Source organism: Hyperolius riggenbachi, chromosome 3 (assembly GCF_040937935.1).
Source record: "Hyperolius riggenbachi isolate aHypRig1 chromosome 3, aHypRig1.pri, whole genome shotgun sequence".
NCBI lineage: Eukaryota > Metazoa > Chordata > Amphibia > Anura > Hyperoliidae > Hyperolius > Hyperolius riggenbachi.
The window spans coordinates 379,407,246-379,427,567 of NC_090648.1; the positions used below are offsets into that span (position 1 = coordinate 379,407,246).

The 20,322-nt window shown below is 44.4% G+C and overlaps 1 protein-coding gene across 1 annotated transcript in view; it reads left to right on the plus strand.

Moving 5' to 3' along the window:
• The window catches only part of LRP6 (LDL receptor related protein 6), a 158,468-nt gene that overhangs the window by 54,678 nt on the left and 83,468 nt on the right, over positions 1–20,322 (plus strand). The window contains exon 3 of the mRNA XM_068277320.1: positions 1,471–1,668. Coding sequence (XP_068133421.1) covers positions 1,471–1,668 — 198 coding nt within the window. The remainder of the gene's footprint in view (positions 1–1,470; positions 1,669–20,322) is intronic.

Consider the following 20,322-nt stretch of genomic DNA (forward strand, 5'->3'; position numbering starts at 1 on the left):
AATGTTCATTCTATGTCTGATCGGTATGACAATCAATATTTTGTATTGAAGCTGTGATCTTTCAATAGATTTTCATTAGATTCAATGTTGACATCATGTCTAATGCTGGGAATACACGGCTCGATTCTGAGCCATTTAGATAGCTTGATAGATACTTTCTGACATGTCCGATCTCCTGCCCGATCGTTTCGCAGCTCGATTCCGCATTGAGCACAATGGAAAAAGATAAGAAAAAACGAGCGGAAGATAAGATAATCGCCTGCGGAATCAATCGAGCTGCAAAATCGAGTCGTGTATGCACCGTATTAGACCGTTGAAAAAAAAAAAGTCAACCAGTAAATGGGCAGCTTAACACTCTGCATTTTTATTTATTTATTTTTTTTTATTTTTTTATACCCCACTTGCCTCTTCTGTAGTGTTTTACAGTTCACCTCACATAGTTCACATCACAAATGGTCCCTCAATGGGGTCACACGCAGATGAGCCCTGCACAGTTTAGGCTGATTTGTAGGGAGCCAGTGAACCTTATAGCATGTTTTTGGGATGTGCGAGGAAACTGGAGTACTTAAAGGAAACCTCCACAAATACAGAGAGCATTCAAACTCCATGCAAGTAGTGTTCTTGCCAGGATACACCTTATGACTGTAACCTGTTAACCACTATACTATATCAGGAATATACTGCCTCCTATATATTAAACCCTTACTCCTCCCAAAACTTTCATTATGATTTTGGATAACTGAGAGAGGATTACAACCATTGTCAGGTCTCTGTCTTGGTCTTGCTCCGTTTTAATGGCTTTCACAAAGCTCTTAGCAGTTTTATCACACACCATATCAAACTGATTTTTATTTAACATGAGAAATGCTATAACCTGTGAACGTTTTATTTCTGTCTGATGGGGCTCTATTGCTTGCTTACTTTTGGGGAGGTGTGTTAGAGGAACATGGATAAATACCTGTCACCCTATCCCCTGCCCCAACCTAATGTTACTCTATCATGAACCTCATTTATGGGGAGGTATATTTTATATTTTTTCATGAGCAGGTGCTCAGTTCCCTTAAAGGGCACCATCTTTTGATGTAGGAGACCAGGTGTGAAATCCTGCTACCTAACCAGTAGCAGGATTTCAACCAGTCTATGGGCAAGACTCCACAAGGCTCCACAGTGGTCTACTTGCGTGCACCCTGAGTTGACTGCAGCTCTCAAGTGCTTTGAGTACAATGGGAGTAAAGCACCATGCAAAGGTTGACATTTCATTTTTTGGACAATTTACACGCAGGAGAAAATAAAGCCGTTTGACCTGCTCAGAAACTATGGTAAAAGCAGTTCCTTTATCTTGGAAACCTCTGCTAGGTTCAGGATATGATTTCTTTACTGTTGTGAGGGAATGCTTTGTTATTGCAGTGATGGTGCTTTTGTTTGATTACAGATATCTTTAATTGATGGTTTCTTTTTCTCCCTTTGCAGCTACATGTACTGGACAGACTGGGGTGAGGTGCCAAAAATTGAGCGTGCCGGAATGGACGGTTCACTGCGATCTATTATTATAGAGACTGACATTTATTGGCCAAATGGCCTCACTTTGGACTATGAAGACCAGAAACTCTATTGGGCTGATGCAAAGCTCAGTTTCATCCACAAGTCCAACTTGGATGGCTCATTACGGTAAGCACTCTGCCTGGCTGATGCACGTGCTCTGCTTTATGTTTAGGGACCTTAAAGTGGACCTGAACTCTTGCACTAGACAGAAGGAAAAAATATAGAAATGCACTTAGAGTGAGCGAATTTGAAGGTCGACCGGTCTCCAAGTAGTCTGATATATGGCCACCTTTAGTGGTGTGAAGTGTAGCTAGTAGGGTGGTCCATTCAATCAGGATCAGAAAAGCTGAGCAAAATGATAGGATTAGCCATTGATGGCAATGAATTCTGCTGCAGACTACCTGGAAACCGGCATTGCTCGTTTAGTCAGCGATCAGTTGTGGTTGTAAATATAAATTGGTTCTGCTCATTTCTCAGCATGTACATGTGCAATCAACCGATCAAATTACGTTGCACATCAGCAGTAGGTTATACAATACATTAACATTTTTAAAGCGCTTTAATCCCATAGGACTCAAAACTCAAACATAGGTCTCAGATTAATAATTTGTTGCAGGCTCAACTATGTTTTGAGATAAACTTGGGGGTTGACTAAGTTATTACCGTATTTTTCGAACCATAAGAAAAGTCAATGCGTCTTATGGTCCGAATTGTAATTGCCATGTCCCCCCCCCCCCATACATAGGAATCCCTGTGGTGCCCGCATCCCAGGGGCAATTAGGTGCCCTCTGTGTCCCCAGTACTCCTCTCTCTCCCTTCACTTCCGCATATGTCACCAATGCGGAAGTGAAGGGAGAGAGACTTTCGCTGCGAGCATGGATGCTACCATCGTCTTTTCTACAGAGTATTACCGATTCTCCTCTGCAATTTGCCGTTCTTAAGCAGTAAGCCACTGCCTGTACACTCCCCAGCAATTACATAGAGAGACACGCACAGGGACAGAAGAAGACAGAAATATGACGGGGACAGGACAGAGGAGTACAGGGGGCACCTAATTGCATTTGGGACATAGGTGTCTCTTAAGAGGGCTACACAAAGGGACAGAGGAGAACACAAAGGGACAGAGGAGAACACAAAGGGACAGAGGAGAACACAAAGGGACAGAGGAGAACACAAAGGGACAGAGGAGAACACAAAGGGACAGAGGAGAACACAAAGGGACAGAGGAGAACACAAAGGGACAGAGGAGAACACAAAGGGACAGAGGAGAACACAAAGGGACAGAGGAGAACACAAAGGGACAGAGGAGAACACAAAGGGACAGAGGAGAACACAAAGGGACAGAGGAGAACACAAAGGGACAGAGGAGAACACAAAGGGGACAGAGGAGGATACACTGGAGACACTAAAGGTACAAAATTGACACTAGGTGCAAGGGGGGGGGTGTGTGTGCATAGTAAACTGGGTGGGGGGGGCATAGTAAACTGGGTGTGGGGGGGGGGAGAATATCCACAAGACGCACCAGGTTTAGTTTTTTTTTCTTCCCTGTTTTTTTTTTTTTTTCTTTAAGCCTAGGTACGTGTTTTATGGTCTTAAAAATATGGTAGATGCTTTTGATCCTGTAAAAGGGAAGTCCTCCTCTTGTGAAGATATGTACACAAGCAGACAGATAATGTATTTGCTGCTGTCATTGAGTTCACCTATCCAGTTTACAAAACATTGTTTGTTTTTTAACATGTATTCTTTGTATGGTTGTATAAGTTTAATATTGATAAAATAGTGCTGTACATTTTGCCCCAGGAAAATACATACCATAAAGCCCAGTTGGATGACATTATCAGTTCCCTACTGCAAACCCTTATTTTGTTCCCTTTATTTATTGAACATCATTTGAACAAAATTGCTTGCATAACACTGTGTTTTTAGAGATGCACTGTTTTTAGAGGGATGTGAACTGGTTTTTTTTTCTGCTATAAAGTATTGTTAATTCCCAGCTTTCCTGCTGATCCTGTGTTTCTAAGGGCCATTTCACACCAGCTGTGTTCCATTTGGTTATTGAAAACTTGCGATTTTCCAAACGCAAGTACATTAAAGATTAACAATTGGAATCCTCAGGTTTCTGATTTTCTGAACGGGCAATCGTAGTTCTCATGCTGAGACAATGCACTTTCTATTGCAGAGCTGGGTGGGAGTGCCTGAAGACTGGGAGGAGGGCGGGCAATGCATACACAATCAGGCAGAGGAGAATAAGGGAGGAAATGACATCAGGATTGGCTTCAAGATAGACAGTTAAAATGGAGAATCCTAAGAAGGATTTTCTTTTTGTTTTACTATAGAAAAATCACTAAAATCAAAATGTGGACAGTGAAATACATATGTTATGTAAGTAGAGCAAGTATTTATCTACTTATACACTCACCTAAAGGATTATTAGGAACACCATACTAATACGGTGTTTGACCCCCTTTCGCTTTCAGAACTGGCAAAATTTGTGGCATTGAATTTGGCATTGATTCAACAAGGTGCTGAAAGTATTCTTTAGAAATGTTAGCCCATATTGATAGGATAGCATCTTGCAGTTGATGGAGATTTGTGGGATGCACATCCAGGGCACGAAGCTCCCGTTCCATCACATCTCAAGGATGCTCTATTAGGTTTAGATCTGGTGACATTGGGGGCCATTTTAGTACAGTGAGCTCATTGTCCTGTTCAAGAAACCAATTTGAAATGATTTGCGCTTTGTGACATGGTGCATTATCCTGCTGGGAGTAGCCATCAGAGGATGGGTACATGGTGGTCATGAAGGGTTGGACATGGTCAGAAAGCAGCTTACATACTTCTCTCACTTCTGGTGTCCCTTGAAGAAGGGGTGGAGTTGGATGTTGCATGTACTGTATGTTACTCTTACGCGTGTTGTCCTGTACAGAGGTGTGAAGAGGCAGGAGACCAGGGCTGTGGCTTAGCACAAAAATCATCCGACTCCAGTTATCCAAAAATTACTCTAACTCCACAGCCCTGCAGGAGACCACATGTCCTGTTCAGAGGCAAGAAGCTTCAGGCCCTCATTCCAAATCTTTGTGTGCGATTTTTGTGAGTTTTCGGAATAGAACTTTTTTTCATTCGTACCAAGTTAATTTACATAAAGCATTTACTTCTAATTTGCATTCATTTTTCCCATTGGCTTGCATTCATGCTGCCCTCCCTTCTTTCATGGGGGAAGGGCAGAAAATTTGGTTCTGACAAATTGCATGAAGTAGGTCAAAAGCAATGTCCTTGACTTGAATTAGATGTGCAGCGAATTTGCAACTAATCAAATTGCACGCAGACTCTGTTGTGTGTGAAAGGTGCTTTACTCTGTACATGGGTGCAGAGCATTGACAAACGCTCAGCTTTTTTTTGTGTCACCTGTGCTTTGATGGGTGCAGTAGTTCATGGTGACCCACACACCCTGGGTGCAGGAGATGGAGGATGTCTGTACAGAAATCAGACTGCCAGCAGAAACTCCGCTATCAAATATCTAATGTCTGTAAGGGACTTTTAACTTTAAAGAGAATCTGTATTGTTAAAATCGCACAAAAGTAAACATACCAGTGCGTTAGGGGACATCTCCTATTCCCCTCTGTCGCAATTTCGCCGCTCCTCGCCGCATTAAAAGTGGTTAAAAACAGTTTTAAAAAGTTTGTTTATAAACAAACAAAATGGCCACCAAAACAGGAAGTAGATTGATGTACAGTATGTCCACACATAGAAAATACATCCATACACAAGCAGGCTGTATACAGCCTTCCTTTTGAATCTCAAAAGATCATTTGTGTGTTTCTTTCCCCCTTCAGTTCTCATGCACTGAAGTTTCAGGCTGCTCTTTTCTTCCTGCAAACAGCTTTGCCCTTGTCTGAATTTCCTCAGTATGTGAAAGCCCAGCCAGCTCAGAGGAGGATTTATCCAGCTTGTAAAAGATAAGAGAGAAGCTGCCCTAATCTAAATAATACACAGGCAGTGTGCATAGAGGGGCCTGGAAGGGGGAGTTCATAGCAGAACCACAACACTGAAGAACTTGGCAGCCTTCCAGACACAGGCTGACAAGTTTGACAGGGGAAAGCTACATTGATTTATTACAGAGACTGTGATAGTAGAAAGTGCTGCAGTAAGCCACAACACATTAGAATAGCTTTTGGAACTTGTAGGATGATAAAAAACAGGATGCAATTTTTGTTACGGAGTCTCTTTAAAGAGCTGGAGTGCAACACTTACAATTTTAGAGGGCAAAAAATTGGTCATGCCCTCCAATAAGACTTGTGTGAATCAGGGCTGTGGATTTTGTACAAAAATCACCCGATTCCGACTCCTCAGTTTATGAAACCATGACTCCAACTCCGACTCTGGGTGCCCAAAATTGCCCAGACTCCAACTCCGACTTCACAGCCCTGGTGTGAATGGCTCTTCTGTATAAAATAGGATCCGTTCACTGTCAGTTCTGCGATGAGCAGAACACTGACAAGAATTGTCCGTTCTCAGCTCAAGTGGGAACACGCTTGACTGTAGCCCTGTTTGTGTTTGTTTGCTCCTGTCTCATAACTGCAGCATACTGCTGATGCTAGGATGGGGCCTTCTCAGGGTTTTGCTGTGAAGGATGGTGTTGGGAGCAGAATTGGGTGACAAATTCAGCACTGGTAATCCTGTGTAACTGCCTGACTCTGTTTACACAGCTGCAGGATATTATGCTGATAGCAATCATTTCCTGATCTCTTCTCAGCCCCCAGGCTACCAGTTTCCCTCCAGTAGCTTTTGTTTTGGGCTTCCTGTCAGAATTTGTATTTTGCCATTTAGTGTAGATTGTGTATGGGAGGTTGAAGGGCACGTGCGGTCTGCATCCTCGCGGCTAGCGACAGTTTGCCATATTGTAACATTTGCTTTCATTTTATTGCTTCTTGTCCAGCTGGTTTCTGTTAATCCGTGAGTGTTTCTATAAACGTATGTTTTGCTTTTAAAATATGTACAGTAAATAAGATTCATATTGTTTTCTCATTGATGTACAATGCTTGTTAAATTAAAACTCTGTCCTGGTAGAATTAGCAATGGCAGCATATGTTGTCCAGATGCTAAAGGTACGCAGTGTACTGAGAATGGAGAAAGGCAAACGGTTGTTGAACCTGTGTTTTTCAGTGCTTCCTATGGGTTTCTAGGTGTACATTTGGTTTTGGCACATTGGATTTAGATGCCAGCTACATATACAGTGTTTTCCTGAAAATAACACACCGTCTTGTATTCATCTTTCTTTCAAAAGATGTGCTAGGGCTTATTTTTTGGGAGGTCTTATATTTTGTGGGGGTAGCCAGACCCCCTCTTGTGTATAGCCAGTTTTACAGCAGGAAAATACCATAAAGCCCTGTTGGATACATAGTATTACATTGTCCGTTCCCTATTGCTAACCCTTATTTCATTCCCTTTATTTATTGAATGTCATTTGTACAAAATTGCTTGCCAATATCCTTCCCAATGTCTTATTTATTTTTTTCTGGTTGGACTTGATGGATGGATGAATGTCCTTTTTTTTTTTTTTTTTTTTTTTCCAACCAAACTTAAGCTGGCCATACACTAGGCCGATTCCCCGCCGATCGACAGCAGATTCGATCACTGGGATCGAATCTGCTGTCACATCGTTCATGCTACATGCTAAATTTCGATCTATTTCGTCCCAAAATAGATCGATCACGTCGATCGCTCCGTGCGGGAAATTACCGTCGATCGCCCGCGGGTAAAGAGCGCGTCGCTAGCGGCGTTCGAGTGCCCGATCGACGCAATACAGCTGCAATGCATTACCTGCTCCGTCGGCGCGACCCCCCAGGTCTCCGCTGTCTTCTCCGCTCTGGTCTGGTCTCCGGGTCCGGCATGCTTCACTTCCTCCTGTCCTGGCAGGAAATTTAAACATTAGAGGGCGCTCTACTGTTTAAACTTCCCCCAGACAGGAAGAAGTGAAGCATGCTGGACCCGGAGACCAGAGCGGAGAAGACAGCGGAGACCCGGGAAGTCGCGCCGGCGGAGCAGGTAATGTATTGCAGCTGTATTGCATCGGCCGTCGGGCACTCGAAAGCCGCTAGCGACGCGCTCCCTACCCGCGGGCGATCGATGGTAATTTTCCGCACGTAGCGATCGACGGGATCGCTCTATTTCGGGACGAAATAGATCGAAATTTAGCGTGTAACGTGAACGATGCAACAGCAGATTCTATCCCAGTGATCGAATCTGCTGTCGATCGGCGGGGAATCAGCCTAGTGTATGGGGTATCAGGTAATGTATGCGGGGGGAGGGGGGGGAGAGCGGCGGCAGCACCACCACCACAAATTGTGAACGGTTTCATGCTGAAATCGATTCACAATCTGTTTGCAGTAAAGGCAGCCATACGATCCCTCTCTGATCAGATTCGATCAGAGAGGGATCTGTCTGTTGGTCGAATCTGAAGGCCAATCGACCAGTGTATGGCTACCTTAACTGTTATTATGTCTAACTTGATCTCCCCCTCCTTTCATGCATGATCTGCATGTCTGACACCTGTCTCCATGTCTAGTCCTGCACCGTCCTTAGTAAAAATTACACTGCACTTCTGGCTGCCTACTCCTGATGCGCCTTAGATTTAATGCCACCCGATCCCTTGCATGGGATGCAATAGCGCATCCCAGCTGGCACATTGGCTCCTGACCCTCTAATCACTGTGAGCCATAGTGACCAGAAAGTGCAAAAAGAACACCTGGCTCTGTTCCTTAAATGGACCAGAGCCTTTGGTCCAAATCGAGTTAATCTCTTCCCTTAACCCTTTCCCTGCCAGCTGATTTGTCCTTAATGCGAACATCTACTGCAGATTTTAGACATTTTGCACTCCGTAAGTTTACTTAGGATTTTTTACGAGAAAACCTACATGAAATAGGACATATTGGCCTCGATTCATAAAAAGCTATGCAATAAAAAAATCTAGACATTTAACCACTTGAGGACCGTGGGCCTTACCCCCCCCTTAAGGCACTTTTTTTCCATTCAGACCACTGCAGCTTTCACAGTTTATTGCTCGCTCATACAACCTACCACCTAAATGAATTTTGGCTCCTTTTCTTGTCACTAATAAAGCTTTCTTTTGGTGCTATTTGATTGCTGCTGCGATTTTTACTTTTTATTATATTCATCAAAAAAAATGATTTTTTTAACTTTCTGTGCTGACATTTTTCAAATAAAGTAAAATTTCTGTATACATGCAGCACGAAAAATGTGGACAAACATGTTTTTGATAAAAAAAACAAAACCCATTCAGCCTATATTTATTGGTTTGAGTAAAAGTTATAGCGTTTACAAACTATGGTGCAAAAAGTGAATTTTCCCATTTTCCAGCATCTCTGACTTTTCTGACCACCTGACATGTTTCATGAGGGGCTAGAATTCCAGGATAGTATAAATACCCCCCAAATGACCCCATTTTGGAAAGAAGACATCCCAAAGTATTCACTGAGAGGCATAGTGAGTTCATAGAAGATATTATTTTTTGTCACAAGTAAGCGGAAAATGACACTTTGTGACAAAAAAAAGTTTCCATTTCTTCTAACTTGCAACAAAAAAAAAATGAAATCTGCCACGGACTCACCATGCCCCTTTCTGAATACCTTGAAGTGTCTACTTTCCAAAATGGGGTCATTTGTGGGGTGTGTTTACTGTTCTGACATTTTGGGGGGTGCTAAATTGTAAGCACCCCTGTAAAGCCTAAAGGTGCTCATTGGACTTTGGGCCCCTTAGCGCAGTTAGGCTGCAAAAAAGTGCCACACATGTGGTATTGCCGTACTCAGTAGAAGTAGTATAATGTGTTTTGGGGTGTATTTTTACACATACCCATGCTGGGTGGGAGAAATATCTCTGTAAATGACAATTGTTTGATTTTGTTTTACACACAATTGTCCATTTACAGAGATCTTTCTCCCACTCAGCATGGGTATGTGTAAAAATACACCCCAAAACACATTATACTACTTCTCCTGAGTACGGCAATACCACATGTGTGGCACTTTTTTGCACCCTAACTGCGCTAGGGGGCCCAAAGTCCAATGAGTACCTTTAGGATTTCACAGGTCATTTTTGTTTCAAGACTACTCCTCACGGTTTAGGGCCCCTAAAATGCCAAGGCAGTATAGGAACCCCACTAATGACCTCATTTTAGAAAGAAGACACCCCAAGGTATTCCGTTAGGTGTATGGCGAGTTCATAGAAGATTTTATTTTTTTGTCACAAGTTAGCGGAAATTGATTTTAATTGTTTTTTTCACAAAGTGACATTTTCCGCTAACTTGTGACAAAAAATAAAATCTTCTATGAACTCACCATACTCCTAACGGAATACCTTTGGGTGTCTTCTTTCTAGAATGGAGTCATTTGTGGGGTTCCTATACTGCCCTGGCATTTTAGGGGCCCTAAACCGTGAGGAGTAGTCTTGAAACCAAATGTCGCAAAATGACCTGTGAAATCCTAAAGGTACTTATTGGACTTTGGGCCCCTTAGCGTACTTAGGGTGTAAAAAAGTGCCACATGTGGTACCGCCGTACTCAGGAGTAGTATAATGTGTTTTGGGGTGTATTTTTACACATACCCATGCTGGGTGGGAGAAATATCTCTGTAAATGACAATAGTTTGATTTTTTTTTTTTACACACAATTGTCCATTTACAGAAAGATTTCTCCCACCCAGCATGGGTATGTGTAAAAATACACCCCAAAACACATTATACTACTTTTCCTGAGTACGGCGGTACCACATGTGTGACACTTTTTTGCAGCCTAGGTGCGCTAAGGGGCCCAACGTCCTATTCACAGGTCTAGACTACTCCTCACGGTTTAGGGCCCCTAAAATGCCAGGGCAGTATAGGAACCCCACAAGTGACCCCATTTTAGAAAGAAGACACCCCAAGGTATTCCGTTAGGTGTATGGCGAGTTCATAGAAGATTTTATTTTTTGTCACAAGTTAGTGAAAAATGACACTTTGTGAAAAAAAAAAAAACAATAAAAATCAATTTCCGCTAACTTTTGACCAAAAATAAAATCTTCTATGAACTCGTCATACACCTAACAGAATACCTTGGGGTGACTTTTTTTTCTAAAATGGGGTCACTTGTGGAGTTCCTATACCGCCCTGGCATTTTACGGGCCCAAAACCGTGAGTAGTCTGGAAACCAAATGTCTCAAAATGACTGTTCAGGGGTATAGGCATCTGCAAATTTTGATGACAGGTGGTCTATTAGGGGGCGAATTTTGTGGAACCGGTCATAAGCAGGGTGGCCTTTTAGATGACGGGTTTTTTTGGGCCTGATCTGATGGATAGGAGTGCTAGGGGGGGTGACAGGAGGTGATTGATGGGTGCCTCAGGGGGTGGTTAGAGGGGAAAATAGATGCAATCAATGCACTGGGGAGGTGATCGGAAGGGGGTCTGAGGGGGATCTGAGGGTTTGGCCGAGTGATCAGGAGCCCACACGGGGAAAATTAGGGCCTGATCTGATGGGTAGGTGTGCTAGGGGGTGACGGGAGGTGATTGATGGGTGTCTCAAGGTGTGATTAGAGGGGGGAATAGATGCAAGCAATGCACTGGCGAGGTGATCAGGGCTGGGGTCTGAGGGCGTTCTGAGGGTGTGGGCGGGTGATTGAGTGCCCTAGGGGCAGATAGGGGTCTAATCTGATGGGTGGCAGTGACAGGGGGTGATTGATGGGTGATTGACAGGTGATCAGTGGGTGTTAAGGGTAGAGAACAGATGTAAACACTGCACTTGGGAGGTGATCGGACGTCGGATCTGCGGGCGATTTATTGGTGTGGGTGGGTGATCAGATTGCCCGCAAGGGGCAGGTTAGGGGCTGATTGATGGGTGGCAGTGACAGGGGGTGATTGATGGGTGATTGACAGGTGATCAGGGGGATAGATGCATATAGTACACAGGGGGGGGGGGGGGGGGTCTGGGGAGAATATGAGGGGTGGGGTGGGGGGTGATCAGGAGTCCCCAGGGGGCAGTTTAGGGCCTAAAAAAAAAATAGCGTTGACAGATAGTGACAGGGAGTGATTGATGGGTGATTAGGGGGGTGATTGGGTGCAAACAGTGGTCTGGGGGCTGGGCAGGGGGGGGTCTGAGGGGTGCTGTGGGCGATCAGGGGGCAGGGGGGGGGGAATCAGTGTGCTTGGGTGCAGACTAGGGTGGCTGCAGCCTGCCCTGGTGGTCCCTCGGACACTGGGACCACCAGGGCAGGAGGCAGCCTGTATAATACACTTTGTATACATTACAAAGTGTATTATACACTTTGTATGCGGCGATCCGGGTGCTAGTAACCCGCCGGCGCTTCAGAACGGCCGGCGGGTTACAGCGCGAGGTGGGCGGAGCCAGTTCCCGGCAGTGGATCGCGTCACGAATGACACGATCGCTCCGCCTATGCCCGTACAAGGACCGCCGCCTCTGTGCATGCGGCGGTCCTTGCGGGATCCACTTGCCGGCCGCCTCTGTGCAGTGGGCGGTCGGCAAGTGGTTAAAATGCCGCTTTCGGTATTTTAAACTTTTGTGTGCTAATTCATAAAAAATGTTCATAAGTGCGGTAGAAGTTCGTAATTTACTGAAGCCCATTGACAAAAACCTGTTAAGTAACAGCATTAGGCCCCGTTCACACTTGCGTTTTTGGGAAAAATCGGACCGGATGTCCGGATACGGACCGGACCCGTGCGGTTCCTATCCGGATCTGGTCCGTTTGCATACGTTTTCAATCAGGTATGAATACGGCTGCGATCCGGATCCTTTTTTTTAAAGATCTAAAACGCTATACAAATTCCTGGGGTCTGGGAGGTCAGCAGCAGCTGCACCTGTAGAATCAGGTCCTCCACTGTGTAGGGCCTCACCTCCACGTCCGACATACTGCCAAACAGCTCCAGCAAAAAGTCACTGCTGCTCCACTCCAGAAATGCTGTGCCCATGTGTCCCCATCCAAAATGGCCGCTAGAAAACGCATAGGAAGTGGGGTAGAACGTCCGATTTTTTTTATAGCCAGTGTGTTCTGTGCTTTCCTTTTCCCACTGGTTTCTATTGCCGGACGGTGCAGTCAGGCTCCGGTCCGGGTGCGTCGGCCGGATGATCCGGACCTTAAAAATAGCGCATGTTGGAAAAGTGTCTGGATCTGGTCCGTACGGAACTGACACGTGTGTACGGTCGCATAGACTTTGCATTGCTATGCCGAACGTCCGTTCCGTTTGTACAGTATACGGTCCGGATCCGGCCCGGCGAATCCGGACAGCGAACGCTAATGTGAACCGGGCCATAGAGTGTCTCTGATACAAGCTGTTCAGTGCAGTGAGGGCATTACAATAGTAAGATCAAGTAAAGCTGGAATAATCTCACCTTGTGTAGTAGCTGGCAATCCCACATAGGTTTGTCCAGCAGCAGGCCTCTTGCCCCTCTAGCCGTGGGCTGAGCTTGACAATTTAGCTGATCCTCCTTTGTCCTAGATAAAACAAGGATCAGCAGGTACTCCTCTGAATATCTGCCTGGTCTGTATGCTTATTCTGCTATAGGCAGCTGCACTACAGACTGTGGCAGTGAGGGCTGACGGGCAGCGCTGTTTGAATGGAGAGCTATAAAGAAACTCCTGGGTTGCTCTGCAAAGCTATAGAAACAGCTCACTGGCAATTAAGAGTGTGAATGAATATGTTGTGCAGCATGCATGTGAGAAAGATAGGCGGCTGCCGTGTAATGATGAAAGGTTTCATAATCATTTTTTCAAAGAAGCGTTACATTTACTGACAAAAAATGTTAGTGTTTGTAAAAGCCCTGATGCTGCTGAATCCAACAATTCCAGATATGTATTGGTATCCCACTTTACCTGTCCACAACACACCTCAATAATAAAACAGCATTTTTAAGACCAGCTTTGAGCTGCTGGTATCTTACGTGACACATGCAGTTGACTAGATTCCCCAGCAAGCTCACAGTAACCCAGGACTCTTTCGAATGTGCTGAATGACAGACAGTAGCAGATGGGAAGAAATTAACACATTCACAGATGCCTTAGGGCTGGTTCACACAGCCGTTTTGCTGGCATTAAACGCAGCATTTTAAAAGTAACGTTTTTAGGGATCTACCGCCCTCCCATGCAAATGAATGGGAGCGTTTAGTAAAAGCCTTTGCAGGCTTTCATGAAAGTCTGGCAGTTGATCCCAGCGTCTCGTCTCATCTCAAAAGCAACACGCAGCTTCTAGAAGGCGTTTGAAAGCCAGCAAAAGCCACTAAAAGCCAATGAAAGCCCATAAAAGACAACGAGCCCATAAAAGCACAGCCTTTCCATATACTTCCTGTAAAAGCCACCAAAAGCCCATAAAATGCAACGTTCTCCTGAAAGCCATTAAAAGCCTTCAAAATCTAAGCTGTTAAATACTGGCATTCTTGAAGAAAAAAACCACAGCGTTTGAACGAAACGCTGAGCAGAAGCTCAGCAGAAGCCCATGTGAACCAGCCCTAAGGGACAGTAAAAAGAATTTGATTATGTATATCTGCTGCATGCAGCTTTGCTGATGTAAATCTACCAGCATGCATCTTGGTAAGCAGTATCTGGCACAGTAGGGATCCTCAAACTCAGGGCTATGGAGTTGGTACAAAAATCATTCAACTCCACCTCCTCAGTTCATGAAACCACTGACTCCAGGTACCCACAAATTGTTCAAACTCCAAAGCCCTGCTCAAACTATTGCCATGCCTTTTTCTTTTCTTTTTTTTTCTTTAGCTGTCCCCTAATGGTGGGCATACACTGGTCGAGCCGCCGGATCGACTTCCGCTCGTCCCCGCCGGCGGTCCTTATCAGCAGTTGATTCCCCGCCATTGTCCGCCGTCGGGAATCGAGCGGGCGCTGATCGAGCGGCATGATCGGGCCAGCTGAATATTATCAGAAACGTACCGTGTATCCCCAGCATAAGTTACATAGTTACATAGTTATTTTGGTTGAAAAAAGACATACGTCCATCGAGTTCAACCAGTATAAAGTACAACACCAGCCTGCTCCCTCACATATCCCTGTTGATCCAGGGAGCATCTTTAAAGTGTCTTTAAAGATGTTTCTACATGCAGCCCACAGACCTATCACTCAACCTATTTCCCTTTGGGTTAAGTGGAGGAGAGGGTGATCTGACCAACATGTATATGTAATGTTAATTCCAATATTTGATTTTATTAGGGGGATACTTTGGCGTAATACCCACTACAGTTTCCATTTAACCACGCAGGAAAATAAACAAGTGCTCCCTGTGTCACGTCTTTTTTGGTAAATCGCTTACACTAAAGAGCAGTTTCCTTGAGAGTTGGCTTATGGTTTTGTGCAACAAAATAAGCAATCAAGCATTTAGTAGTTGGATGTTTGGTATCCACTCATCTGTCAGATCTGGTCAAGTTGAAAAGGTCCGCTGGTAAGTGCCGCATTTGTGTGTCGGAACGGATAGCCTCCCAATTATGAACGGCTGGATGCCGTCTAAAGTTAAAGAGACACTGAAGCGAGACTAAATCTCGCTTCAGCTCTCATATATAGCAGGGGCATGTGTGCCCCTGCTAAAACGCCGCTATCCCACGGCTGAACGAGGGTCCCTGACCCCCCAACCCACCCCCCGCAAACCTTGGTCGCAGACTTGGTCGCTGATTTTGCTTCCTGGAGGCAAGGGCTAACGGCTGCAGCCCTGCTCAGACGCGCATCGCCGCCTCTCCCCCACCCCTCTCAGTGAAGGAAGACTGAGAGGGGCGGGGAGAGGCGGAGATACGCGCTGACAGATGCGTTAGTCCTGCCCCTGCTATATATGAGGTCTGAAGCGAGATATATTCTCGCTTCAGACTCTCTTTAAGCCTTACACAGATCACTCAGATTTCCAGGTAAGTATCAATTCATATTTATTCCAGGTTACATACATCAAAACTCATTTCGCGAGGTGCTGTCTTGCTTTATCAGTTAAAATGAAATGCTTGCACTAATGAATTGAGGGCGTACCTCACAAACGCATTGGTGTCCTAATGCACGTAACATGTAATAAATACTAATTGATACTTACCTGGAAAACGGTGATCTATGTGAGGCTTAACGTTAGAAAGCATCCAGCAGTTCATTGGGAGGCCATCCATACACCAGACTAGGGCTGAACGATAAATCGCTTTTCGATCGAAATCGCGATCACGGAAATGACGATTTCGTGATCGTCATGGCAACGAATTTTACCCCCTCTGCATTCAGGCCAGCAGTCCACTGTCCCGCTCTGTTTAGCGGCGGTTTGCGGCGGCTTAGCACCAGCGTTCGTCACTCTTTTTCCGAGTGCAGCTGGCTCACTCTCTCCCCTAACTTCCACCGAGCGTGTAGCCAATCAGTGCAGAGGGCGGCAAACAATCGCCGCCCACAGGCTCTCACTCGTGCGGCTCACTCCTCCCAACATCTCCGGAGCATTAGCTGGGCGGGCGGCAGACCCCGCCCACAAGGCTGTCAATCACCTTGTATTAAAAAAAAATAAATAAATAAAAAAACAAGTGTCAGCGCCAAGGCAGAAGGCGACCGCAGCCGAGAAGGACAATGTCCAAAAGTCCACACAAGCAATGAATATATAAAGTCAGCGCAGGTCTATAGTAATACAGCTTTCATCATTTTTTGGTATACAGGATCTTCGAACAAAAGGGTAAAGAAGCAAGGCTTACCAGATTCCAACAACCCACATTATAAGGTTGTAAACGAGTTTGATAGGTGGTCCGCAGAACTTTCAAATGGTGTCTTCACCAGCGATGTTGCACACTACAGATTCCTCCGGAATATAGTAGATATCCTGAGATCGATCTCAGGATATCTACTATATTCCGGAGGAATCTGTAGTGTGCAACATCGCTGGTGAAACGACACCATTTGAAAGTTCTGCGGACCACCTATCAAACTCGTTTACAACCTTATAATGTGGGTTGTTGGAATCTGGTAAGCCTTGCGTCTTTACCCTTTTGTTCGAAGATCCTGTATACCAAAAAATGATGAAAGCTGTATTACTATAGACCTGCGCTGACTTTATATAATCACCTTGTATTACCTCCGCTCTCACACTGTCCCCGCGTCTCACTCCTCGCTCCCACCCAGACCTCCACATCATAAGCTGGGGAGGTGGCAGGCTGAGTCTTCTGATTGCTGACAATCACCTTTTGTGATTTTTGTCACTTTTATTAAGTGGTGTGATGAGCAGCACACTGGCTCTCACTAGGCAACTCCCTCCTCCTCAATGCTTACACATCATTTGCTGGGCGGGCGACAGACTCAGCCCACATGTCCATCAAACTGTAACATGGGCAGCAGACTCCGCCCAAATTCCTGTCATTCAAGCCTCTGCTACGCTGCACAGTGTGTCAGCGTGATAATGATGATGACTGCTTTTTAGCATTAGCAATTTACCAGTGAAGACACGCCTGTTATTCCCCCCCCCCCCCCCCCCCCCCCCTTGTCTGGCAGTGGTGGTACCCAACTTGAAAATGGCTGCAAACTGCACATATGCATAATGGTCACTGGGATATTGTCTTGACCTTTAACTACACTGTAGTGTCATAGATATAGCAGTTTTCTGTTTGAAAATAGGGCTGTGTAATCTAGTACCGTGTATGCCCAGCATAACCCCTCCTCCTGCCCAGACTGCGCTCCCATGAGCCCTTGCTACTGCCAAGGCTCTCTGAAAACCTGTGTGCATGGTTGATTTAGTTTATTGGGAATTATTTATAGTATTAAAACAAAAACAAAAAGTATTTGGCTTGAGGAATGCCCTATAAACTATAGGAAAGGAACACAATTATGCAATGAGTAAAAGTTCACCTCGGATCCACTTTAAGGCAATTGGAAAGTGAATTGGCATTGTCAACATTACCATAAACTAAGACCCTCGTCCTACGGGCGCTTCTCTCCACTGTTCCATGTTCCTCTGCTTAGTGTTAGCCAGCTGTGCTCCGTATAGTGCTGCCAGTGTTCTCCAACTGTTTGGTGTGTTGGAATTAATTTGCCCATTAAGAAAATAAATCCAAAGGAGACTTTCAAAACATAACTAGAAGCAAATGTATCTGCCACTGCTCTCCATCTGCCCTGGCTGTGTTACTGTGCTTTCCGCAGTTCATGAAAGTACAATGTGCATCAGTTGAGGTCTGGAAACCTGGCATCTTCCAGAAAAAGGTACGAGAGACCAGGAGCCCCTTATGGTGCAGTATGTTATGCTAATGGTATAAAGAAGACCAATAAAAATGATGCTCACAAACTCTGTTGTGGAATGACAGCCACAGTATATAAGCTTTGGGTGTGATGAATACGATACACTTGTGGCTGTAAACCTCTTGAAATGGTTATGTCACTCTCCAAAAAAAAGTGTAGTTGAGGTCACCAAAGGGGGGAGACCATTAGCAGCCTAAACTAAAAATGTTACTTGAGGGAAGCGTCCCAAAAAGTAAAACACACTTAAAAACAGTTTAAAAGGTAAGGGGAACTTGCCTCAGGATAGTCTAGTGTAGGTTAAAAAAAAGGTAGTAAACAAAACACCAGACAATGGGTTTCCCGGGAGTCAACCTGCTTCCTCAAGTCAGTAAATAGTGTCTCGGAGTGCCCGTATCAAGACACTGCTTGCCTTTAGACCCCCACCCTTTAAATTGAAAGCCTATGGCAGGGCCCTCCTCCCTAGTGTTTCCAGCTTGGTTATGCAATCTTACTGTCCTTCACCCTTCTTGTGGACTAGAACAGTCTCTATTTTGACCAGACACTGAACTACTGTTACCAAATCATTTGCATGATCTTGATGAGCTCCTTGTATGTCCTATTTTGTATGTTAACCTATTTATCTATTTATCTATTATGCAGCGCTGTGTAATATGTTGCTGCTTTATAAATACAAATAATAATTATACTTGAACTGGGTTGACTCCTGTGAAATACATTGTGTTTTTTTTTTTGTTGGCTTTTTTTGTAAAAAAAAAAATAACCCTGTCCCTGTAAGTTAAACATATCTCCAGTTCCGCTGGAATGCAATGATGTCAGCTTGTTAAATATACAGAGCCACAAAAATCCAACATGCATAGACTGTTTCAGACTGGATAGTCTTCATCAGTGTATGGCATGGATTAATATGGCTCAATATGGGTTAGGACTTGAAACATCCAGAGTTCTAGAGCAGTGTTTCTCAACATTTTATTGGTATGTACCCCTTTCAAAACCCTGTACTCACCAAGTACCCCCTAACATAGTAAACATTATCACAAGTACCCCTTGACAAATATATATTTAATCGTAGTACATGATACTTGGTTCTTAGAAATTTCCAAGCATTTACTATTGCTTTTAATTAACTAAAATACTAACCTGGTGTTTAAATAAGATTTATCTATTTCTAAAACTCTAAATGTTGTTCTTGGTTAAGTATGTCAAGCCCGAGTACCCGCTGGAACCATCAGAAGTACCCCCTGGGGTACGTGTACCACACGTTGAGAACCTAGGTTCCAGACTACCCAGCAAGCTCATGGTGATGCAGTGAGGAGCAAGGTGGCTTACTTCTATTAGCAAGTATTTGTTTTGTTTTTTTGCAGGCACTGCTGAATACCATTATTTGAAGGTGCTTTGCCAAATTTGTGGAAACCCCACCTTTTATTTGGTGGGAGCCAATCTGTCGGTTTACCCAGAGGGAGGCATTCTTCCTGTTGTTTGAATGAGTGAGGGGCACTCACCATAATGTTTATCATTGGAATTTGCCTGTATTTCAATAGCATCTACCTGGCATTGCTGTCTGCTAGTTGGAGTTAAGTACATATCAGTTGGATTTGTCTGCTATTCATTATCTTTAGTATAACGTGTAATTGGGATTTTACTGAATCTATATTATTGCTTTTTGTGTGTATTGGAGTATTTTAAAGCTAGGTATGCACTGGATTAGTCAATAAAACAGTTTTAGCCAAGAATTTAGAGTGTGTGAAAGAGTCCCTGCGATGTTGACTAAAGATCCGGTATATAATTCTAGAGTACTTATTACAAATTTGTATCAAGGGGTAATTAAGATTGTTTTTGGCAGACATTTTCTTTCATAATACTGTAATAATGCAGGGAACAATTAGACTATACGGTCAAAAACCACTTAGTGTGCATGCCATTCTTGTAAAAAGTTATACTGACTCCCGTTGTCTTTTCGGTATAACTCGTTCTCTGTGACCACCTGTGTAGTGACTTCTGGTGGTAAGCTCTGCCCTCTTGCAACCGAGTGCTGTGGTGCTTTGGTGGCGTTTTGTATGCAAGACAGAGAATGCCATGGCATTGGGTTCAAGGGGCGGGGCTAACAGCTGGAAGTCGCTACCTGGAGGGTCACCGATTGTAAGTTACAACTGAATGGACCACAGAAGCCAGTATAACTTTTTACTAGAAGGCCATGCAGACCCAAGGGTTTTTTTTTTTTTTTTTTGACTGTGTGGTCTCTTTAACCTAATCACATTGACAAATGTATGTAAAAGTTACCATAGATTCCCTTTTCAGAAAAAAACAGAACAGCTTGAAGTGAGCAGAACTCCCACACCTTTACACAGATGTGTGATTGCTGCTTTTCCTGTCCTCATTGGCCTCTGCCACCTCCATCCCAGCAGGAAATGATTACACGAGTATTACACGCACCATTTACAAATTTGTATTTCCTAGTTCACTTAGCGCCCCTGGATGGTGGAGGCTGGGAGGAAATCTGCCTCATTACACAGTGTAGAAACTCACTCAACTCACAAATGTATGC